This window comes from Coloeus monedula (genome assembly GCF_965178545.1).
Source record: "Coloeus monedula genome assembly, chromosome: 6".
Taxonomy (NCBI): domain Eukaryota; kingdom Metazoa; phylum Chordata; class Aves; order Passeriformes; family Corvidae; genus Coloeus; species Coloeus monedula.
Window position 1 is genome coordinate 55,040,924 of NC_138786.1, and position 25,771 is coordinate 55,066,694.

At 42.1% G+C, this 25,771-nt stretch overlaps 1 protein-coding gene across 1 annotated transcript; it reads left to right on the top strand.

Annotated features, from left to right (window-relative positions):
* Positions 1–1,562: 1,562 nt before the first annotated feature.
* Positions 1,563–25,595, top strand: TRMT61A (tRNA methyltransferase 61A). The gene is made up of 4 exons (XM_082282781.1): positions 1,563–1,621; positions 4,273–4,637; positions 15,175–15,441; positions 24,298–25,595. Exons 2-4 carry the CDS (start codon positions 4,307–4,309, stop codon positions 24,624–24,626), a joined length of 927 nt encoding a protein of 308 aa, XP_082138907.1. The 5' UTR covers positions 1,563–1,621; positions 4,273–4,306; the 3' UTR covers positions 24,627–25,595.
* The last annotated feature ends 176 nt before the right edge of the window (positions 25,596–25,771 follow it).

Sequence of the window (25,771 nt, forward strand, 5' to 3'; positions counted from 1 at the left end):
GTTATTATCCTTGGTGTATTTTTTCTCACTGTAGGCAGTCTGTTGAAAATTACTGATTGTTTCCAGTGAGCTGAGTGCCTGTGGACATGAGGAGCTGCTGAGTGTCTCAATCTTGCATACCGTCAGGCCCACAGTGATCTGAACAGCAGCCCATCATGGGAAAGAAAGGACATGAGAACATAAACAATGACAAATATAACCAATGACACTAAAAATGACAGAAAATTAAACGAAGTGGGTGCAAATATAAAGGCACAGTAGAGCCATGATTGCCAGTCAGAAAAACAGCTGAGTAGGAGTTTGCAGTTTAAGAAACCTCTGAAACTGCATACATTATGTTTAGATTAGATGGAGGAGAGTTTCATAACTAACAAAGACTACTGCAATTATGCTATGGGCAGGTCAACACCATAACAAAAAATATGTTCTCACTGAAGGTAATGGGAAAAAAACCTCTTATACTTGGTGGAACCACATTAACTTAAAAAATCACAGATCATCATCTAAACAGCTCTCCGTTACTGTGTTTGTGATTGTGAAAGGATGACTTTTTCTCCATTACTGTGTATTGCAGGTTACTGGTGAATGCAGCACAGTACAAAGTGTTATCTGATTTAGCCGGGAACACTACCTGCACGTCCAGGGTGATTCACATGCTCCCTGCTATGCCCATACCGCTCCCATGCCAGGTGGCCTGGGCTTGTTGTGAACAGAAGATGAGGAGATATTCTCCTCCTTTGCTCCTCCTTGCCTCCTGACTACAGCCCCCGTACCACCGGGGCAGGCAGGGCTCTCCACATCACTTCAATCCTAAACACGAGAGAGAAGTAGGAGTTAGTACCATGCTGTTAGGGGGTTAGATAACAATTCTGCTGCTTCTGAGTTTCAGTGCAGTGTGGTTTCTCCAGCAGCCTTATGAAACCCCTGTGAAGAGCTTGCTTGGCCTCGAGCTGCCTTTCCCTGAGGCTGCCTTGGGGGAAGGGCATGTGGATCTTTCTGGAAGCTGCCTGCCTGGGCCCTGGAGGCAAGACCCAGGTCTGCCAATGGCAAAGGCAGAATCATTACCAGGGGAAGGGGCTTCAGCCCTGCTGGCGGTGGCCCTCGAAACACCCCACACGTTTAATGGGTGATAAACACCAAGTTCCCCCTGGGGCTATCAGTCCCCATCATGGCTTTTCAGAGTGACCCGCTGGGCCCCCTCAAGTTTCACTGCCAGGAACACCCTGCCGGGGGCGGGGGGGTTGCTGAAGGTTGTCAGTGACCGTCCGCACTCCTCAGGACCCAGCAAGGAGCGCTGAGAGGACGGGGCGGGGGCAGTCACCATAGGGCTGCGGGGGACAGGCGCCTCGATGGGGCTGAGGGGGCGGGTGTGCTGAGGGGGATGGATGCTTCGATGGGACTGTGGGCATGACAGGCTGAGGAAAACGGGCGCCTCGATGGGGCTGGAGGAACTTGGTCTGAACGCGCCGGGTACAGGCGGCGGAGAATCCCCGGCTCCAGGCACGGCTGACGGGGGCGGAGGCGGCGGGAGCGTCAGCAACCTGCGACCGGGGCGGAAGGAGGTGCTGGGCGGGCTCCGCGTGTGAGGAGAGCCGGGCCGGGTCGGGCCGGGCCTGGGGAGGTAACGGCTCGGGGGCACGGGGAGAGCCGGTGGCAGCCGGGGGGACACGGGGCGCTAGGGCGATGGCGTTCCTCCCCCGCGGAGCCGGCGCCCGCGGCCGTCACGGGTTAACGCTGCTCTCTCGCAGACGAATCCCCCACCTCTCACCCCTTCCCTGTCCAGTCCGTGCTTCTCACTCTCCCGCAGCTGAGGTTCCCGGGTCCGCTGGGACGGGCTGAGGAGCTGCTAGGGTGCAGGAGGCGCGTTACCGCCCTCGGGCTACGGAAGGGGGCTGAGGGGGGCCCCGGCACCGGGGTCACCTCTGAGCGGGGGTAGGGAGCGACTCCCCAGTGTGCGTGTGCCTGGGCGGTGAGGGGGCTGTGCCTACCCCGGCTGTGCCTAGCTCGGCTGCAGCCAGGCTTCAGGAGGGGGAAGGGGGTAGCCTGCGGGAGCTCCCTGTGGGATATGGTCAGGGGAGAGGGGTGTGTGCGTGGGAACACAGAATCGTGTTAGTTGTTTAGTTTGTGAGGCTGCGAGGGATGGCCCGGGGCGTTGGGTTTAGGTCGCTGCAGCCGTGGCAATCCCACAGAAAAGTCCTGACCCCGTGGCAGGGGGGCACCGCCTCAGTTTCCCGCCACTGCCATCCCCCCATCGCCAGTTCCCCCCACAGCGTGTGGCAACAGCGGTGCTGCACCAATCCCCTGCGTGTGCTGCTCCGGGAGAAATGTAACAGTGCGGGAGCCTCTGCACTGCCAGGGAATGGGAAGTGTTTCAAGTGGTTGTAGCTCACTTTGCTCCTTGACAAGGGGTGAGGCAAAGAAACCTCAAAAATTCCTCACAGATGCCAATTTTACCCCAAGTGTATGAATATAATGTGCCAGGTGAGGTCTGAGCCTGACAGATGTGTCACTTGGGATGTCAGTGTGCATTGACATGGATGGACTTGCTGGACTTGGTGATCTTAAAGGTCCCTTCCAGCCTTGATGATTCTGTGATTCACTTCTGTGACAATTAGCTATGGTAAGTGTAGTGGCTCAAAGGAAGGCAAGGAAGCTGGGAGCCAGTTGCTGTAATCATAGGGAGAGGAGTTCAGTCAGTGTTCCTGCAGGCCTTCTGCAGGAATGTTCTTTTGCACATGGGTGTAAGTGCAGTAAATACTGTGAAAGAAATGGCTTCCATTTGAGGTCCTTTCAAATGACACTTACGAGAGCTGAAAACTGCACTGCATTAATAGTATCTGGAATGAGAACTATAAGTATCATTTATGAAAGATTAAGACGCGAACATAATCCTAAGGTGTAAGCTATAAAACACAGCATTTGTTCTATCTCACAAAGTCCTTTATGTATACATTTCTGAATTCATGGGATGTCTGAATTCATGGGATGCCTTTTTTGCTATTTCACCATATGTCCAGACAAGCCTCTTCTGCCTTGGCATCTGAACACCTTACACAATAAGCATGTCATAAACTTTGGAAGTTTCGGCCACAAGCACATCTGTTTTATCAACCTCAGTGAGTGCAGTGGAAAAATTACAAATCTAGCTTCTTAACAGCAAATTGAGGTACATGGAGTTCTGGTCAGCAAAACCAGACTACAATTTGAGAACTGAACGTTTTTAATTAAAATGGTGAAGCAGGACCAGGTTGTTAAATATTTAGTACAAAAGTACTGCAATTCAGTAATTATTCTGAAACTAAAAGTAACGCTGCTCTTAATTCTGCCAGGGATGATGTACCAAAAATCTGACTTTCAAAGCCTTCTGGCATAGGCTTTAATTTCTAACTTTGGGATCCCTATTACTTCATTAAACAATTCTTGCATGAACTGATCAACCTGTAGCGTAGATAGTTAGCTGCGTTATCTGAAAGGCAACTTCAGGTTTCATTGTAAGCTGCCTTCTGATTTCTAGATTGTCTTCTCAAAGCCATCAAAATTTAATTGTAATTCTCTAAAACAGCCCTGAGACCACGGGGCTGAAGTGATTCAGCTGTTGGCATTAGCTTGCAAATGGTTGTTTACATTTAGCTGTAGCGGAGATCACTTCCCAGACAATTACTTGGCACCCCCAATGGCAAATTAAAGGCCACAATTTTTTTTTTTTCCATGTAGTTAGTCAAGTGTATGCATAAATTAATGCCTTTAGCCTATCTCTAAACGTTCATTTGGAAAACTTTCAAGTATACTTTTGTTAGTGTTCCTAATAGCTGGTGATTGAGGTCCAGGCAAGTAGCAGAATGTCTTTGTGTTGTAAATCACCAAGAAATAAGCAAGAAGATGGGAATAGAAGTTACTACTTAATAACATGCTCTGAGTGCTCATGAACTGTAATTGAGCAGGATGCTGAAATTGGTGGTAACCTGCAGTAGCATTGTGGAGCAGGCTGAGTAAATAATGATGTATTTCTCGGTTTTTCTTTAAAATGTGCCATAAACCAGGAAAAATACTTGTTATGTTCAAATCTGTGGGATATTTCCATTGATTGTAATTGGATCAAGAGTACAGTGGATGCAGGTCCCTGAACTTCCTGGAGCTCTCTTGCTAACGTCTTATTTGCACAGTGGGGTTTTGTTCTGTATTGGAGAAAATAAAATTACTTGGGTTTATGTCTGTAGGTTCAGCTCCATTGTGGTCCTGTGAAATTATCCTGACATATTTATTCTTCTCTAGGTGACAATCATCAGTCAGCAACAAGATTGTCACAATGAGTTTTGTTGAATACGGAGATACGATAAAGGATGGTGACACAGCTATTGTGTTCTTGGGCCACGAGTCCATGTTTCCTGTGAAAGTCCAGCATGGAACTGTAACACAGACTAAGTATGGGGTCATCAGGCATTCCACAGACCTCATAGGCAAGAAGTATGGCTCCAAAGTGACCTGCAGTAAAGGAGGATGGGTGTTCATTCTTCATCCAACTCCAGAACTGTGGACCATGAATCTCCCGCACAGGACGCAGATTCTGTATTCCACTGACATCTCTCTAATCACCATGATGTTGGAACTGAAGCCAGGCTCCATAGTATGTGAATCAGGTAACAATTACTATGTTGAAATCCTTTATTAGGAACTAACACCAACACTTTCATGAAAAACCAGGGTTTTCTTTATATTTTGCAAAAAGTTGCACTTTTTTTCAACTGTGATACAATTCTCCCTGCCCACATGTTGAAGAATTCTGTTTTGTGTGCACATGTTATCAGCTGCTGTTTCTTCAAAAATTGATGTTGTCTTGGTGTGCAGCCTCATGTATGGCTATACCTCTGAGCATGTGTTTGGTTAATTCATCTTCTTAGAAGAAATACGTAAACATTTTCATTTCGCTTGTCTAAAACTGTTGTTAAGTACTTAAAAAATATTTTTAAATACATGATTTGAATCAAGATTCCAGCTTTGAATTTGCAGTTTCAGAGAACATAGTTGAGATAATCTGGTGAAAGAGACTCTGGTGATAGGGTGCTGAACTAATAAGAGAAAAAAATTGGCAGTATTTATATATATTTGCCATGTAAGTACATGAATTTCATTCTTTTCTTCCCAAGTGTAATCTACTTGTAGCACCACAACCTTATGCAAAATCCCTGATATAGTACAATGGATGATGTGTTCACCACAGGGCTGTGTTTTGTTTCTAAACTTGGTTTAATTTATTACACCTTTTGTGATTTTGCTTGATACGGAAGTAAGGAGTGAAATTCAATATAAATGATTTCTTGGTTACATAAAGTTTATAATAATGTCTTCATAAGTATTACTACAGGCACTGTGAGGCTTGCTTGATTTGAGTGAATCTCGGTGGTTTGGAGAAATAGGAACTGAGGTAGTTTGCCCTTGTTTTTTCTGGCTGAGCATTTTTATGAAGCAGTTTCATACACTTCTCAAGCCTAGATATGGCAAAGGATCAGTATGACAGGACTGTGATGCACTGTACTTTCTTGCGCTTACCATTTACTGTTCCCACTCATGCATAATTTTGGGCAGCTTTTCAGGCATAATGACCACTTTCCAACACAACTGAAACACCACTTATTTCTGCATCCAGTTTCACCCATTAAGAACCAGGCAGTGCGTTGAGCTGCCTGCTGTACAGCAGCACTTGAAGCAGGCAAAGCCCTGTGCAGAAGCCTCTGATACTCTGAAAATGGTTGGGTCCTATGAGTTTGTAGTTTGGTTTGTAGGACAATCAGACGTTTTTAGTTTTGTCATGGCAAGTTGCTGTATTCATCAGCTCTTCCCCTCCTGCTATGTTTAGACAGGATGGGAAAAATAAATAACAAATTATTGGGGCGGGGGGGGGGGGGGTAATTTTAATTGCTCCATGTCCTGTCTCACTTGGAGTAGTCAAACGTACAGAGCTGTACATAAAATATTTTCAATAATGTCAAAGGTGCCTAGAGAGGATGAAAATGTTTAATCTCTTGCTTATCTAAACAGCTAAGAAATGGAAACACTCCATTTCCAAAAATGTTGTGCGTCAGAAGTCGTAGCCACAAACAATCCTTTTTGCTAATGGGAAACTGTCACCAGGTTCATTTTAATGCCTGTACTATCAGTGTATTGCAACTTCAGCTTTCTAGGCAAAGTGAACAGTTTTACTGCTGTATTTATGCTTGTATTGCTTGCAAGGTTCACTGTCCACAAAGAAAGGAAAGAAGAAAGAGTACTGCAACAAATCCGTCTGGCTAACCTTGAAGCAAGAGAGCTTACTGCAGATTTACTTTGAATTAAAAACTTGACAGGTGTTGACTGGAGCCTCCGGTGTGGTGATGTAGCCTGCTTTGGTGCCATCCTAAATTCGATGGTATTTGGTGATCCAAAATCATTAGCTCTAAATTAACCTTTTGTGGGCTAGACAGAGCCAGCCCAATGATGATGAGTAGAATCACAACAGGAAATCTGGTCTCGTAAGACTCTTGAGTCTGCTTCCTGCTGGTGCTGGGTTTAGGTGTATTTTGAGCATTAATTAGCACAGAGGTCTGTCCTTTTTATTATTTGGACTTACATACACAGTTGCTGTACTGACTGGCAAAGCAGGCTCTGTAAAAAAAGCTGGGCTCTTTTCCTCTTGTCTTACTAACTCAACTGTGGAAGTGTGTCCTGTATTAGCCTTTGTAAGCAAGCAGAATTTTGAATTAGTCTCCACAACTGTGAGAAGAAATGATTGAAAAAGTAAGATGAAATACCCTCTGTGTCATGTGAAAATGTTGTGAATATAAATGATACTCTGCATGTGATAATAAAAATGGAGTAGAGTAACCAGAAGGCTTGATTTTATATCACTTTAATTATATAGTTTAAATTGATTAGTCATGATTTGTCCTAGAAGATACAAACATATTAATACAATTTTTACTATTTTTAATCCTCTCTAATAAACACATAAAGAACAAGCTTGTCAGCAGTACATGCATAATTAAAATGACCCAGGCATACTCTGTTGAGGAGGCTGTGAGGAGACTCTGCATCTGCCTGATGACATGGAGGTGTAGGAATATGATCCTTTTTCTGTCTTCTGCTAATTTCTAATTTATAAAGGTATGTTGAGTTTTGAAACTGTTAGCACTGTTACTAGAGCTAAGATCTTTTTGAAATACTGGTCCCTGCTCTGAGGAATTCCCCACTTGGATACAGTTTTTAACTGCCCCATCTTTCCAGAACTATGATACTCAAAATAGCTGCTTAAATTCCTGCTATGAGTGGCCCAATAGTATGAAAATTTCATTCTTGTCAGGTAACTCTAATAATCCCATTTGTGTTTATTGCATGTGCAGCAATGCCTAGATAATGGAAAAGGCTAAATCTTTCACTTTTGTGTCACCCCACTCTCCAAATCTAGTCTTGATGTCAACTTCCCAGGCTAGGCTCCCTGTAGGATAATAATTCCATTTGACAGCTGATTTTGAGGAGTTTACATTTATTTTTGATACTACATGGGAACCAATATGAAACCTTTCAAATATTTTTTCCAAAAAAAAGTCCCTTCTTTCCAGTCCCCACACATCAAAGCTTTTTTACTATCCTCTCTCCATGGTGAGACATAAGAGTGACTGTCCTAATAGTACAGCATGTGAAACCTCATGTAATCTGATAAATCTCAAAAATATTTTGGCTTTGATGGAGCAGAGTATTTAGACAAAACATAATTTAGTCAAAAGTACTTTAACCACCATCCCAGTGATCCTTCAGCATTCACAAAATCGGACTCACATGAGCAAAAATGTTAATTGGATTTTTTTGTTTCCCTTCAGCTAAATCCCAAATTAAAAATTGTTAAACCCTATTCATTGCCACACAGCAATGGGTTTTTGAGCTCAGGGACTGGATTTCTGAAGGCTGAGAGCGGTGTTCTGGCTCCTCATGGTTTCTCAGAGAAGGAGTAACAGGAGTTCCCACCCAGCCTTACACTAGAGCTTCTCAAAAACAATTACGAAATTTTCAAACTCACAGCCTGGGTATAGATTTTGTTAAAGAGTACACTCATAAAAAAGTAATGAGGACTTAATGATTAATGGATACTTAATAAATGTTTCAGAGTTTATTGTGGAGTCCCAGCAAGTCTGCCTTATGCTTATGACTCTTCTGAAGTGCTTATAGACTTTTTGACAAATACTGCTCGTGTCTTTACAATTTTTGTGTCATAAGGACATGTAAATTGTTGGCAGCTTTGTTTTTAGTGTACACTACAGACCAAAGTTTGGAAGTATTAATTTGATTCTGGAATGTGCCCAAACTAATTATGGCTGTGTTTTTTAATGTCTCCCTTATCTACCTCTTTGCAGCTGTTCAGGTTAGAGTGAGAGAAGAATTAGAAAACCCGTTCTTTGTATAGCACCTCTTGAAGTATTAGAAAGGCCTCATCAGTACAAATGTCATAAACCACAGTATTCTCTTGCCATACCAAAGCACTGAACTGGTGTTGGGGCCCCCAACAGAGGAGCAGTAAGAAAGATGGGGATCTATTGGAGCAAGTCCAGAGGAGGCCATGAAGATGATCGGGGGGCTGGAGCACCTTCCCCATGGAGACAGGCTGAGAGAGCTGGGGTTGTTCAGCCTGGACAAGAGAAGGCTCCAGTGAGCTCATATAGCACCTTCTAGTACCTAAAGGGGCTGCAGAGAGCTGGGGAGGGGAAATTTTACAAGGGCATGGAGTGATAGGACAAGGGGTAATAGCTTTAAACTGAAAGAGAGTAGATTTAGATTAGATATTAGGAAGAAGCCCATTACTGTGAGGGTGCTCAGGCCCTGGCACAGGTTGCCCAGAGAAGCTGTGAATGCCACATCCCTGGAGGTGGTGTAGCCCAGGCTGGATAGGGTTTTGAGCAACCTGGTCTACTGGAAAGATGTCCCTGCCCCAGGCAGATGGGTTGGAACTAGGGACTCTTTAAGGTGTCCTTCAACCCAAACCATTCTATGAGTCTCTGATGATTCTATGAACCAAACTTCTGACCACATGAGGCATCACTGTAATGTATTCAGACTTGTGGCTGTCATGCAGCTGGTGAGGAATGCCGTTCATACCCTAAAGCCTTTGTTTCCAGACTTTCTGGACTCACTTTCGTCCTGTAATTTCACCTGACCACGAAGCACACTTTTCACGCAGCTCTGAACCTAACTATGTTCTTAACACTATTATGTCCATTTTGTAGAATATTCCTCCCTAAAAAATTCAGACTTTTGAATCTATAAGAAAAATTTGAATCTCTAAGAAAAAGTTAATTCTTCACATTCTTTTGTAGGCAGTGCTAGCCTTGAAAACCTCCCTACTATCCTTGCCTCAAGTCCTCTGTCTGGTCAGTGAGCAGAGGCCCTCTCTGATCTCCAGCCTGTTGCCTAAAATGCCTGCTTCAGCATGGTGTCATTGACAGATAGGCAGGAGAGAAGCTAATCTTCTGTAAAGGGAACTTCTTGACTGTAAAGTGAACTTCTTGGTTAGCTGTTTTCTCTTTCAACCATCACCTTATCTCCTTGAAATTCTCTCCCCCCTCTCTTCTTCCTTCTCTGTCCATGCTCTTCCCGTGTTTTACCTCTGCCACCATGATTCGTGCCCTTGACTATCTTCCCAGTAAGATATTTGGGTTAATTTCCATCAAATTCTTAATATCTTTTCATATATTCATTACAATTCATTATACAAACTTGTCATGTACAGCGAGCAGTCTTCATCTGTTCAGTGTTTCCTGACAGATTTTAGCTGTGGAGTTGTTAGCTCTTTCTCAAGATTAATTTTCCCTTGGTTTTGAGGCTCCTTCCGTTCTCATGGCTGACTCATGACCTATCTTACTATTTGCTAGGGCTAAGTGGCGTAGCTAGGAGACAAATAGAGCAACACTGTGATTGTTTTGTTGTATTTACTCATTTCAGAATATCTTAGGTAGCCAAATTTTGCATCAGAAGCTTAAGTTCTACTAAAATGTTACTAGATATTTTAGAAACCCAGTATTAAATAACACTTTGCATACTTTTCTTTTTTCCCGTTTGCAAGCAATATGAGCCTTTTTATGCACTTAAGAGCTTATTCAGCTTTATTCCAAAATGCTTTTGCTTACATACAGTTGTAAACATCTATAGATCCTAAATGACAATTTGTAGCTCTTTTTTTAAAAAGAAGCACTATGATGAGAAATTTCTAGGGAAGACAAGCTAAGCGATAGCCTGCAAAGAGAAAACATAGTGGAACACAGAATCAGGTCACTTATATTTATAGCATGGGTAGGATTCCAGGAGATTAGACAAATATCCTTTGCAATAAGGAAACCAGACTAAACAGAAAACAGTGTAAAATGTGCCCTGGATTCTATATCAGTTAAGTGCTGTGCACGATGCTGTAGTGATGCTCAGTGTTGGCAGTATTCTATGCTGAAAGAACATGCTTTATTTTTGAACAGCTCAGATGTTGTCCACTGCTACTTTGAGAAGGTGAGAAATTATTTTAACGTGGACATTGCCTCAGGATGGCTGAAGTATGTGGAGGCTTCTCTGTGGAAAACCTGTCACTTGAATAAGCAGAGGGTGAGAAGAACAGATCTGTTGGAGGTCAGGGCAGTCGAGAAGTTTGTCTGATCAATACTTTCTTGTCTGCAAATCAGAAGGAAATATCAGTAGGTGCTGATCTAGAGTGTTTCAATAGGTGTCCACTTGTTAGGACTGAAATCCTAAAACTGCAGTATTCTCTTTGTTTTGGGAGAGGAGCAGAAACACTCCCCTATTGAGAAGGAGAATGTCATGTGCTTGAGCCCAAGAAGAAGGAAAGGATACTGCATCTGTGCAGGGCCATTAGCTACGTAAATCCTGTGGGTTTAACACAGGAGCTTAATTCCTGCCTTTGGACTGAAATGGAGCCCATTCCTAGTTTACTCTGGGCTGCCCCTGCACAGTGCTGCCTCCTCAGATGTTGAGCTTTGTGTGGCATATTGGGGCCCCTGCGGTGTCTCATTAAATGTCTGCAATGCAGATGTCTGCTTTTTGACTAAGATGTTTGAGATCACAGAACAGTCAATGTGAAAGAGCATCACATTTTCCAAGTGAAAATTAGCAATGACATAAGTGCTCGCCTAGGTGAGCTCTATAGGAGCAGCTGTGCTGTTGTCTTCAGTACCGTTTGAATTGTTGTTGTTTTACCTCTCTTCTGCAGAGTCCATTCATGATTAATGTGCAATAGGTAAGTGGGCATTATCCTGTGGTAGAGAGCAAACAGTTTCTAAGGCTATTTATAGTGCAGGTTGTCAGAAAGGGAGCATCCTGGTGTAAAAATTATAAATTGGTTGTTCTAGTTGTCTTACCTTCTGCTTTCTAGGTCATATCAGGAACACAGGCATTTCACTGCACCTCTATGAGAATGAAAATCTGCTGATGTTCTTCCAGTTCTTGTCTTGGCTCTTCTGATGCAAAACAGTAATTTTTGAGTATCCAGTTTTTTGTTTCATTTGTATACAGGTAATTCAGGTATGCTATTTCTGGTTTGGTAGCATTCTAGTACATGTCTGCAGTAGTATTCCTCATGTTTTGCTGCTGTCCTGACTGATTCTGTATCATGCTAAGGATACCTTTCAATTCCCAAGGAAACCTGTACCTGACTAGAACTTAGTCCAAACTGGTGCCTAAGACTCTTTGAGTCCTATTTTGCTTTTTTTCAGTAGTGATTTTGAAATAAGGACAAAGAGAAATTGAGAAGGTGGCAGGAGGACAGAAATGTTGAATGTTGCAGATTTGCAGGGAAGAAGGTGAATTAAAAACATTAATTTCCCCTTTTACAATATCACAAAAACATAGGGTTGAACCCCCTGCCTTGGGTAGACAGTGCTGATTGGGCTTTGGGGCTTGTGGCAGGTATGGACTCATGCCAGACTCTCAAATTAATGGATCACATCGAATGTGCTGATCTACTGGGCACATGAAAGTTAAGGGTCATCATCATGTCACAGGTTCAGAATATGTTTTTAAAGAGAGACTTTACAATGGTGGGTGATTCATAACCATCTTGTTCCTTGTTTCCTGCAGTTTTGAGAGTGTTGTTACAGAGGCAGCATCTTCAGAAATACTCCCATTAATAATAATAATGTGGTAGAATTTGATATGTTAAAATGGGATACATGTGTATTGTTCTCATGTTTGTGGTAGTCAGTCAACAATAAATACTTCCCGGCAACCTTGTTTAACAAAAGCTCTGTCTGTAATACGCCTGCAAGTGGTGACTCTCAACATCCTGGTTTTAGTTCAGGGTTTGGCTTGGAGTGTTTGTGAATAAAAGAAGAGTATCAGAAAAGAAGCCAAAAAACTTAATGGGTTTTCCTATGGAGGAGACAAATGGTATCTTCTGTGGTATTTTCAAGAGCAGAATTAAAAGGAAAGTGATTAAAAATGTAAAAGAATATGAACAAGGAAACTGGATACATGTGCAAGCTGCCTTCCTCTTCTGCTTACAGCCCAGCTGTGCTGACAGGCCTCCTATTCACTCCTTTAGATTAGCAGAGAGAGAGATGTGCAGCACTATGCATTTGAGAGGTTAAAACAATTAAATTCTGTCATTTTACAATAGTTCTCAGTTGTGTAATCCTCTCTTTTGGCATGAAATGTAAAAGCAGAGTTTCAGTCTTTAGCATCCTGTGAGTAATAGCTCCCTGCTTTTTGTCATTAAAAACATATGAATGGAATACTATTTCTTTGCTATGCAGATATATCATTGAATTTTCACAACCACGTGGCTGCTGTGCTACCATTACTCCTTTGACCAGGGAAAAGTTCATGTTGACATTTCAATCCTACAAGTGCCATGACAGGGTAGTTTTTGATGTATGCACATGTAGGTGTGTTTTGCTTTTTCTTTGTTTTATTTTAATACTATCTTGAATACCTGTATTTTCACTTTACTAAATACATATGTGTAAAAGTTTCTCTCTTCTCTTGGACCTCTCTGAAGCCAGTGCTAAAATCTGTAGGTCCCCCCCACCTCTAATCTGCCCTGCTGAAGCTGCAGGGGGGTGCCAGGTTGCCCGCTGGGTCAGAGCCCTCTCAGAGGGAAGCAGAGGAGCAGTGCTGATTCCACGGTGCAGCCGCTTGATCCGGTGGCAAACAAGGGCCTGAGCTCTGTTTACAGTCTGAATGTCTCCCCTTTCAGAGATGTCAGATTAAATACAGTGCCATAACAGTGTTCCTCCCATTAATGTGACTAGAGGGCAAGAACCTGGGATCTGCCAGTGAACTTGGACTTCCTGTATGTGAAAAACGAGGTTCACTCTCCTGTTAGAATTTAAAGAGTTTAATATAAAGACAATAAGAGACACATAAAATAAAGCAAAGGGATAACGGCCGGGTGCCTTGGGGCTCTGCCAAGAGCACACCTGATGCTCGAGGTGAGTCCTTTTTATACCATTTTTACTGTCTCTTCTCTATTCATATTAAAACTTTTCCAGGAATTGATCTGCATGGCCACTCCTTGGGTCCGCCTTTTTAGAGCATGCGTAGTCTTCTGCCTTGTGGTTTTATTTCTTTTGATTCTTGGGGTTGGGCCCGCTAGGTAAGAGTCGATGGTAGGGTGGATCTCTTAATTCTCCAGACAGTCAGGGCTGATTGCAGCTTTGGCCTCTTTGTCCCCCGGGCAGAGCGGTGATAGCGGCTCTCGGACCCTCCTGGCTGCCCGTTCTCCGGGCGGAGCAGCCTTTGGGCCCTTTTGTTCCCCGGACAAAGTGTTGATCAGCAGCTCCTTGGGCCTCATCCTCTGCTCGCTTGGAGGTTATCTTACTTGCTCACACTTGCTAGCATTCTTGCTAAAAGGAGAGAAAACTACATCCACACAGCAAAAAGCATTTCTAGCATTATATAATATCTACTTTAATACTTTGCGAGAAGCCAATACTATATGTTTATAACACTGTATGATTATGGAAAGGACTGTGCCAGTTAAGCGGCTGTGACAGCCCCTGTGCCCCCTAATTAATTTCGTTGCTACTTGTTTCTGAGCTGCTGTACTTCAGATTCTGTCCTTTGTAAGTTCTTCAATATTTATGTTAGCTGAAAGAACTTGCCTCAGGCTGAACAGTCATTGAAAATAGCTAGAAATTGATTTTATTTCTACAGGAGAAATGTGTTCCAAGCACAGAATTATGAATCAATAAACAGATAATTTGGGGTTGCTGTGGAGTTTTGAATTTGGGGGGTTACTCTGTTAAATGCCACTTGAGTGAGTCATTTGCAATGGGAATTGGTATATGGGTGTTTTCTTCAGTGAAAATGTTCATTATTAGTCATTCATCTATTTAATATGCCAGCGGATCATTTAAAGTAAGTTTCCTAAATTATCAAACTAAAACAAGGAAAAAAAAAATCTTTGTCTTGTTAGTCCCTGTTTGTATGTGGTAATTGTAGTTACTTACAATTTTGTGGTAGATTTTGTTAGACTAAGTTAAGCTTGTGTAGGTGTGTGTGTGTGTAAGTGACCTGTGAAAGCAGGTGCTTGATCAGTGTGGCTGCAAGGAGCCAAGAGGCCTTAGTTTTGGGTAATTCCAGTGGGAGTTGAGGATGTCTCTTAAGAGATCTGTGCAAAGCAAACTGTATACTGACAGCCATTTATTTGCATGGATATTAATAGGATTTTCAAGCACGGACCCTTGCCAACATCTTTTCTTTGTTTAGTGAAGTATAAGGTTTTGAAAATCCGTTAAAATTTGCCTTAATCTCTTTTCACCCCAGAAGAGTCTGACACTTCGAAAAAAACCTCTCCAGTTAATTTCCCTGAAATTTTCCTGTTCCATTTACTTCCTCGTGTTCTCTAGAGGCAGTTGTTACACCTATAGCTGACCCTTGGCATTAGTTTCCTACTCCGGGGAGATAGGACAGATCCTGGGTTTGCCAGATTTTTTCATGAATGCTTTGAGGACTCAGAAGACTGTTTCCTAGGTCACCTAGTCCCTCTCTCCTTGTGAAGGAGGGACTGTTCTCTTTCAGGAGCTGAACCAGTGGTTTGTGCTCATTTGAATTTTGAACAAGTGTTCCAAGCAGGAAGACTAATGGAGAAGACTTTTGTTCTGGTGTTTGGCACTGACAAACTCAATTTCATGAGTTGTTTGTCTTTTCTAGGTACAGGCAGTGGGTCCCTCTCCCATGCTCTCATCCGGACAGTGGCTCCCACTGGGCACCTGTACACAGTGGAGTTCCACCAACAAAGGGCCGAGAAGGCGCGGGAGGAGTTTCGGGAGCATGGGGTGGAGCACCTGGTCACCGTGACCAACCAGGATGTCTGCAAAAATGGCTTTGGCGTCTCAAACGTTGCAGATGCTGTGTTCCTAGATATTCCATCTCCGTGGGAAGCCATAGGACATGCAAAGTCAGCATTAAAAGCTGAAGGTAACTGCATTTTTCTCTTTCTGTTCAGGAAGCACTGTGCACACATCTCTGCCTTTGAGCCATACGCTAGATGTGCTCCCTTCTTTTGTGTGATCGCTGTTCTCAAATGTCAGTCTCTTGGCATTTCTAAGGCTGTAAAACCTTCAAAAGGCATCTTCAATTTACAGTGGAAGATTTAAAAGGAGAAGAACAATTTTTTCCTACAGGCCCATGTGAGCTGCTACAATTAGCATGGGCAGTTTATAAAAACTCCTTTGAACCTTTGTCAAGTTCCATAGTGGTCAATACCACTGCATTTTGGTAGATCTGAGGTGTGTGGGAAGCAGAAGTAACAATAAATGCTGAAAGCAAATTTCTTTGGCAATTCAGTGGAAAGGTGTTTGTATAAAAGGTGTTCAGCCTCAGTTCATATCCATCATTGCAGATTTGTACCTATTTAACAGAGCACCCCAGTGGTAATGTTAAAAAAATGTGGTTACACTTAAATATGCTTGCCAGTTTATGTCCTAAATCTTTGTGGTTGGAGCTAGTGAGAAGTTTGCCATTGGATGCAGTGGGAATGGAACATAAAGGATATTCTATTTTATGCCAGTTACTCTGGGATTGTGACAGCAAGTGAGAACTGCTGTTGAGGTTTTGCACAGATTTCATCACTTTATTATACATCTTTTCCCCATTGGAAAATAAGCTTCAGTGAATAAATAATTCTTTTATCCTGGAATAAGTTTTCCTCTAATTAATGTCATAATAGTATGGATCTGAAATAACTTTTGCCAAATTGCTTCCATCTACAAAAGTGACTTTTCTAATCAAGAAAGCATGGTGTGCTGAACAGTGCCCATGCAGGGACATGAGTTTAAAAAAACTCAATTACATGCTAAGGCCCAGTTCTTTGTTAAAATATATAATCACAGACTGGACTTCAAGTGAATCACTAAGTCTTCTTGAAATCACAGGATTTAAGCTTGTTCTTTAAGGTCACTGAATGTGCACTGCCTTGCTGAGTCAGGACCAGCCCTGCTGCTAGGCTACCTCAGCTACTACTGAAAATTTTCTAGAAAGCTTTGTGATACCCACATAACACACTTTCTTTAAAAAGTGAATAAGTAGAGTGAGCCTTGTTAGCACTCTGTACCTGCAGTGGTTACAGCTCAATTTGTAGCAGCTTTCCAGTGTGTCCTAAGGGGGGAAAAAAAATCACTGCACTGTACGATGCCCTTCCCATGCTCAAATTATCTAATCTAGTGAGCACAACACTCAGCTGACTTCCCAGCTTAGAAGGCGCTGCATTGCGCAGTCCAATTTGAATTATTTAAGTGGTGCATGCTTAGAATACTAAGCAGGGCTGCTTGAACAGTTCCAAGTTTTGAATCCTTGTCTCACTCGAGCATTTGAAATCCTAGAAAATGTATTATAGTCCCAAACTGGCCATACCATCTGGCTATACTTTTCTGTGCTGTGCTATGCTACAAGGTTACATCTGCTTAGGCAGTATAAATAAGGCTTCAAAATCCCACATTTCTGTGTTTGTGAAGTGGCGTCATTCACTTCATGAACCACTCAAAAGGCAAAGTTGCTGATCGTTGCTGCAGTTTTTGCTGCAAACAGCCTCCCATGTCTGAGGTCTAGTCCGGGTCTAAGGCTCCTCTCTTGGCCAACTTGGTACCTGACTAACTGGGGGCATTTTTTTAAGTTTTGCTATTTTGCATTTAAACAAAAACTGTTTTTCATATAAAATATAATTGATTGTAGTAGTAATATGTACAAACTTACACACTTTCCTGTTTTATTCATGTGGGTAGTTTTGTTATGGTTTTTTTACAGCTGTTAAATCTAAAATATGACAGAAGGTTATCTGTAACTGCTTGCCTTTCCCTACCACAGGCAGATAATTTAACAGTGCTCCTTTGTTTTATTTTGACAGAGTTAAAGCTCTTCTGCAGTACAGCTTGTGTACATTCTGCTGTTATTCAACCCCTTTCCGAGGGTTGAGGGTTCGTGTAGTGATAAAGCATCACTGCAGGACATGAGTCGTTCCACTCTTTTCTATCCACACCCTCTCAGACCTGGATAGGGTCACATGTGAACCGTTCACACTGTGGGTTTTGTTGTGATGTGCCCTTCAAATATCACAGCCAGCAAATATAATGCCACATAGTGGTAATTTAGTCCCTGAAGTCTTAAGGTATTTTGAATTAAATCAGAACTAAGCAAATTCAATATATAGTGTTAGGTACTCTCTTCCTTTAAACCACAATACTAGTGATAGAGTGTTCAGCTGAGACAGTATGGGAGAGTTTTCAACCTTAACAAAACCTTATCAGATCAGTGTTTTTTCTCCTGCTTTAGCTCAAGGTCCTGAATAGTTGCAGCTCCTGGTAGGCTGAGTGTTAATGATCCTCTTTACAGAGTACAATTATCACTCAAGTTATGCCTTGCAGTATGCTGTAAATACACTACTTACAGTAGCTTGGCCTCCCATTTAAAGCACTGCCAACCTCTGAAGAGCTGAAAGAATAAAATGGCACAGTAGGTTTGTGACTAGAAGGTTCTTGTTCTCTGGTGATGCTCTCTGCCTACGTTCAGGTTTGCATCTCAGCTGCATCCTTTTGTGCTGATGTCACCAGTCACAGAAATGCTGCTTGAAGGATCTCTGAGGCACTGCTGCACTGCAGAACTTCCTTTCATTTCCAGACCTGCACTGTTTTTCTTCTGCAGCATCTGCTGATTAATGCTTTTCTGTAGTCATAGCTGCTGTTCCCAATATCTGACCTTGGTAGTTTTTGCAAAGTTGATGTTAACCCCTTCTGGCTAAATTTTTAAACATTAAAAAAATGAAAAAATTGTGAGGTAACAAAAATATCCTCAATATTCTACCATTCTTAAATGCCCTGAAACTTTTGACTCACAGTCATCTCACAGCTGAATACTGTAGTGCTTTGAATATAATTCTGCACCCACCTACTCTACTCTCATAAATACTGTCTATTTCTTCCAAAGCTGTGGAAGATGAGGGAGAAACCCACTGGTACAATAATTTTCATACAGATTTTAAATTTTCAGGTAGGGGGATGGAAAATTACAGCCATATATTAGGTTGGATTAGCCTCTTGCATTTTAAGTTGCTCCTTGTGGTGTTTAACACTCTGAGTCACAAAATTATTAAAACCACCTCTCTTTTACTTCCTTTCTTTCTTTAAAGATTTTACTCTTAAATTCAGATTTTCCATTCCCTCTTGAGCATTATAAAGCCCCTAGATAATGAGTTTGTTGAATTTTGATCCTTTAAATAACACCTGAGTCAGGTAATACGGTGCTGTCACTTCTCCCCCCAAAAGTCTGCAGGTAAAGTTCGCTTTGAACATCTCCCTCTTTGGGCTTCTGCAATTCCATGTCCATGTAGGAAGTCCCACTGGCTATTTTTCTTGAGCTTCAGAGGTTATTCATGGTCCCATTTTTAAACCACTGAGGTGTGGCTTTGAGGAGCAAATCCCTGGCCACAGCTCTCACCCCTGTGGTATCTGGGTAGGGTTTAATCCCACTGAGAGCACCTAGAGTGACATCGAGGCTGATGTTTTTCAGACTTGGGCTGCCTCAGGAACACACAGGGAATGTGTTGGGGCAGGAAGGGGAGCCTGACAGTCTAGCATGCTGTCATTCTCCACCTGTGAGAGTGGTACTCCAGTTGGTGGGAACATTTCTTGTGTCCCCAGGATACTGTTTTGGAATAAATGGATGAAGCAATAAATGCTTGCTAAAATGTCAGCACCAGCCTTTGCTAGTGTAGCACATGCTTTGATTTGAAGGAGAATTAACTCAAAGCGAGGTTAAAGATCCACAAACTAACTTTAAATTGAAGCATATCCCCTCAACATTGAGAGGCCATCTGGTCTAGTGCAGAGCTGTCCCCCTGGGATCTAGGACCAGGTGCTAACGCACAAAGTAGCTTCATCTGTTTGCCAAGCAGTGGCTGTTTGCTGAGCCAGCCCCAGTTGTTGAACCTTGTGTGAGGGCATTGCCCTAGCTTGGGTCTGTCAGGTGCACACAATGGGCCTGGCCTGAAGTACAAGTGATTCTTTCACTTTTAGAGAGTCAAGCAGAAGGATTCCTGTATCAAAATCCTTGCTGTGGAATGCCAGCCAAAGCTACTGGGTTTTACAGAGTTTGAAGGAAGTCTTTCGAGATGAAAGGATCCTTAAAGAAAGGATCCTTAAAGTTGTTAGGTTTTCTTCCCCGGTATGGAGCCAACTGATTTTTTAATTTCCTTGTTACATGCTTTTACCAGCCTATAATAATGAGCAGGAATAAATTCCTTTTGAATGATGCACCTATAAGTGCAGAGGTTAAGGTCACATTTGCAGAAAATCACATCAAGCTCCTATTAATGAGCTGGCAAGTGATTTGGAGAAAATTCTCTTTTCTGAATCAAGAAACATCCTTTAATTTCTTCCAACAGCCAAATCCTCTAATTTCACTTGTCAGGGAAGCTACATCAAATCGCCCACGAGCACACACACTTAAAGGACATTCTGTCCCCTTTTGCAGAGACAATATTTTTAGTGTCCTACTAGCACAGAGTAAATGCCACAGTGATGCTGCTCAGTGACTCTCCTGCCTCACCCCTACACAAAGATAATGCCTGTGTGGTGTTTTTTTTCTTCCTTGAGATCTTTGTAACGTAATCTTCCAGTTACAACAATGCAGTGAAGGCACAAAACCTAAGCTGTGTTCTTTTGCCAGAGGTAAAAATGCTGTTCTGTATTCTTTTTGTCACAGAATCATTCTAAAATTACTGGCCTTTTTCCCTAAAACTTAATGGTGCTGCGCTACATGTGTTCTTTTTGCATCTTCTGAATAATACTGGGATGATGAAAGAACCTGTCAGAGCACTTGTGACACGTACAATAACCTACACAAGTGAGAGCACATTTCTTGGACATGTTTTCTATATCATTGGAGTTCTTGTCAATTTGGTGGCACTGAGATTTTCCACACTTGAAAGCTAATGCTCTTACTGGCTAAATAGAGCTGGTAGAGATGTTAGTCCTTGCTCAGACAAACCAGAAACAAAATTGTTTGTTGGAGTTGCACAGGAACTTTCTGGCAATTTCGGAGGCACTGGCCTCTTGTAGAGATGCAATGGTGTGTCCCTCAGTTACCAATTAGATACAGGCTGTTGAAATGTGCAGTGCTATATGGATGAAAATCTTCTATTTCCTCCTTCCCTTAAGCTCGCTTTTCTAATCGTTCCAGTCTGAATTGTACTTCCATTTTCATATCCTCCTGACTCTGTTGCTGGTTACAATGACTGCCAGGACTATGTGGGCTTGTTCCAGGCTATGGATTCAGGATATTTAACCTCTCCATTGAATGCTTCAAACTAACTCCCTGTAAAATTGAAGGTAGCAAGAAGCTTAAGTCTTTCATAGAGTCTCATTATTCTCTTCTCCTCAACTGTAGCACTTGTCAGATGCATTATACATGAATAAACACATTTTTAGACAGCTCTTCAGATCAAAAAGCTCACACAGCTTCCCAATGTGAACAGGATTAATCTCTCATAATTACTATATCAATTTATGATGACACACAGATCTCATTAACCAAATATAGGAACGGTAGCTTTCCTAAAAGGAGAGCTCTGAGAAAACACAAACCCAATTTGTACAAAAAAGTTTCCATTCAGATGTTTTCACTGCTCTCTAGTCTAGTCCACCCCTTTGTGATCCACAAACAGAGCAATGTGCCCTAGCAAGGAGAGGAGAGGGAGGGAGTTCAGGTCTTTTCTTCATTCACTAAGGAATCCTTGGCATGGCAAGACAAAGTAATGCATATTCAAGTCCTTTAAGCCCTAAAAGCCTCTTGGTGTCTAAAGGACAAGAGGGCTCTCAAAGAATTTGAGAACTGTGAATGCTGAAATTTAGATTTATATCTGTTTGGTGATTGTGACAGAAGGGGTGTTGCCTAGCTGGTAGTCCAGCTGGGTACAGAGGGCAGTCCACAGTGTGCAGAATTCAGAAGCATCTGCTCTGTTAAAGATGACAGTGTCTCTGCTCCTAGGACAGATGAGCATGTCCTTCTGAGTGCTGGTTTTCTACTCTTTTTTTTTGCTGGTCTAAACACACCATAGGAATTGAAACTTCCCAAATGTTTCTATTTTAGACAGCCTCTTACAGTCTGGAACTGCAATTTCATTTTTGCCTTCCAACGTTCTGCTAATTGTAGCTTTCCAATCTTCTCTTCTAATATCTGCTTAATCAAATAATTCCAGCCTGTAATGCAAGTCAGATCTGCCTGCCTGATGGTGTGTACAGAAAGAAGCAGAGGGGACCCCTCTCCCACTTGTTAGGATCTCTAAGAACAGATGCTTGATGGATTTGCTTCTAAGCCCTTTGTAGGTATATTTATTTGGGAGGGATGTATAAAAATAATGAGAAGAATAGGCATGAAAGGGGGAAAAAACAAAATTGGCAGATCTACTAAAACCCATTGGATGGTCTCACTTAGATGTAATACCAGCAGTTCACTGTTTTCTCTTTTTTCACACCTGAGAAGCTTCCAGCAGTACAGGAAGTAAAGTAACATTATTTTTTGTGCTTCCCCTCTGGATATTTGCTACTGCAAGCAAGAGCTTTCTTCCTACCAAACGACTTGAAAGCCTGTTTTCTGTAACCCTACTTCCCCCAGCAGTTGTGAGGAGGCAGCCTGATAAATCTTCACCAAGTTTGGTGTTGACGTGCTGTGCTCAGCTGACCAGCCCGAGGCAAGAGGGAGGGTGCTCTGCCTTTAATTGAAGGCTTGACAAGAACCGTAGGTGGCTTTGCAGCTTGTATGGCAACAGCTGTGTGCAGGCTTTGAGTTTCTGACTGTAAATCCAGAGCATGTGAATTCAAAAGCCTAAACATATCTTCAAACCCTTAGAGTCAGAATAAATAAGAACAGACGTACTGTAAATGTAAATATATATTGCTTTTTTATGGCAATATAAAACATCAAAACCAAAAAGCCTGAATGAAGTAGTAGTAAGTCTCTGGTCTCTCGGCAGATTCTTGCTTTGCAGACAAAGAGTTATTGTAAACTGACATTTAGTTAAGTCAGACATTTGTTCAGTATCCTACACAATAAGAATATAAATTCTTTCTTTATAACATGTGTGCATCATAGTAGCTTTCTAATTATGTAACAGATTTTTTTTCCTGAGCTCTTCTGTTTTACATCTACAAGCATGGTAGAAGTGTGTAGTGCTTTGGCCAGAAAAGATTAGCTGTCTGATTCCGGAACATTTTGGTAGTGCTGGCCATCCTGATGAACATACAAATCTAATTTCATGGGAGTTAATAGACTGGCTGTGCAATTAAATCAGCATCAACACACTTGGTTCATAAAGACACATACCAGCATTAATTTTGCAGGTGATTATTAGATTTGGGTTTTAATTGTCACTCCAGGGAATTACTTGTCCAGGGTACTTTGTTCTGAAGATTCATGATAAGAACCCCTTGGTGCAGAGACTTTATTTGAGGACTAAAATTAAATCCCACTTAGTGTATGGTAGATTAATGGTTGTGGAAAGTGTTCTTCCCGAGGCAGTACCCAGCACATCATTGCTGCACAGTAACTAGAGTGCTACAGTGACGCGTTCAGACCTGATGCTTTCTTTTTTTAGAGATCTGACTTTAGAAACGAAAAAGGAAAGAAAGGGGAGTTTGAGATAAAGCAGGCTTCATGTAGTCCCAGCATTGCCTCTGTTTTTAGCAGGATGCTTTGCTCTGACTTGTACCGGTTCTTTAACTACTTAGATGAACTGGTGTTGGAGGGTTTGACTGGATGAGCCCAAGAGAGGACTGAGAAGGAATGTAAATCAGGTCAGCAGGCATTTTCATCTAATTGTAATAAGTGAAACAATAGCTGAAGCTGCATTGCCCAGTGTTTCTTCCTCCTGCACAAAAGCTTTTCAGGAAGGGCAGTTGCCTCGGGGGACACTGTGTCCTGGGTGAAAGCACATGCCCTGGCTTTATGGCAGACAGTGTCCTTATAATTCTTTGATCTGATTTGGCTGTGGCTTTTCAGAGTAAATCTGAATCATTCTATTCTCAGCTGTTAAGGTGACATTGCATCACTTAGAAAGGTGTAGGGGGCCTATTAATACTCCGTATTCAGAATCAAAAATCAGAACTGTGCACAGACAAGGAGACAAGTGTTAGTTTATCACTTAAAAGTCCTGTCCTAGAGTTTTACAGCATTTACTGTAAGCCTGCATGATGTGATAGCCAGTAAACTTCAATGCTCAGGAGACACGCTAGTCAGCTTGATTAAAAGGGTAAAGCCTTAACAGCACTCCATCTATGGCATGGAGAGATCCCTTTATTCTGTCCATGCATACCATCATCCTCAGCTAAACACAGCCCCTTTTGTCAGGGGCGTGTGCAGGCACGCTGGGGCTCTAGCCCTGTGCAGTGTGTAAAGAATGACTTCTGGCTTTGTGTACGTGCCAACTGCAGTTTGGTGCCTCAGTCCAGAACACTGGAGAATGATTCCAAAAGAGCCACTGCTCTAAAGGGATCAACTTTAACAGTTTAACTGTGAACAAATGTCGAGGGCAGCATTGGATGTGGAAGATGAATGAAGTTGCTGTTGTTGTTTTTAAAGGGTCTGAAGCATCCTGTAGAGTTGTCCGTGTTTGATTTTGTGCTGATGCTTTAAACCAACAAAGTTGCCTTATGAAGATTTTCTTGAAGAATGTTTTCACTTTGTATAATAATAATTCTATGGGCATCTGGGAGAATTTGAAAAAAAGATGAAAATTGCTTCATTTCGGCTTTTGCCCTCTTTTCCACTACCTGTCTTATTTTGCAGGTGGCCGCATCTGCTCTTTCTCCCCCTGCATTGAACAAGTTCAAAGAACCTGCCTAGCAATGGAAGAATATGGTTTTACAGAAATTAACACCTTGGAAATTCTGCTCCGAGTGTACAATGTAAGGACAATTAGCTTGCAAATCCCTGACCTTGGAAAAGCAGCTGAGGATAATTCTAGCACTGGCTTTGACAGCAGCAACCCATCACACCAAGGTAGCCCGTGTGCTAATCTGCAGCAAGGGACTGTGCAGTTCAAGAGTGGCGTGCCACTGAGGGAGGTGGTTGGGCACACTGGGTACCTGACCTTCGCCACCAAGAGCCTGGTGTAGTGCATGCCCAGTTTGTGCAGTCTGGAGTGGGTTTTTGTGTGCATTCTGTTTTCATGGCTCTTTTTTGTATGGCATCCAAAGTTTTACTTGTCAGGGAATTCCATATATAGTCAGATTTGGTTGGAATATGCTTTGTTTAAATAGCACACAAGCATTAAGCAGAGCAGCATCAAGGGAATGTTGAAACTCTGGAATGGTGCTCCACTTGCTGTCAGAAAGAAGATAAATTAATAGCGAATGGCCATTCACTGGAATGCGCAGAATTAAGATTTCTCACAAGAGAGCAAAACAATCAACAGACAATTTACAAAGAGTTGGATTTTCCCCTCCTTTTTTTCTGAATTACTTTCCCGGGTTTATGTTTTTATTTTTTCCTAGCACCACTGGACACTATTTTTAAAATTTCTCTAGTGTCTGTGTTGCTCTTAAGAATGTGAAAGTGCCTACTTCCTCCATTTTAGATAAGAAAGTTCCAAGATTATAGGGTTCCCAGCACAACTGTTCACAGAATCAGTGTTTTCTTGGAATAGTGTTCCAGTGGATTATTGGCAGCGCTCAGGAACGCAACCTCTTACTCATTCCAGGCTGGCATCTGCAAATCATTTTGACTACACAGAGGTCAAAGAAGTGTGGTAATCGTTGAATTTAATTTACATTGGTATATTGTGCTCATCAGTTTGTAGCAAAATTTGAACCTGGATCCATACAGTCATGTTCTAATGGAACAACCACTTGCATAGTTGATGAATCCACTGTGAAAATTAACTGAACAGCTGGCTAATATTATCTGAACACCTCTTTGTAAGTGGTGTGGATGAGGTTCCAGTTATTTGGTGGTTTATTTCCATTATGGTGTATTGTTTTCCTGCAGCTGAATGACAGAAAGATTGCTTTTGGCAGGATTTCTGTCTCCAAATTACATCAATAATGCAAACTTAGTAAAATCCTCAACCAGCCTTATTAATTAAGTTTTCAGATCATTTACTCTTTGGTCTTCTATACAGAGGTGGGGGGTGTGATGAACTGTTTGAATGCTGGATTACATTTTGTATTTATAGATTAAAATAATTATGCAAATTTATTAAGTTCCTCCTTTTTTTCTTTTTTCCTTTTTTAGTAAGTTCACAAATATTTCTCTTCCAGCC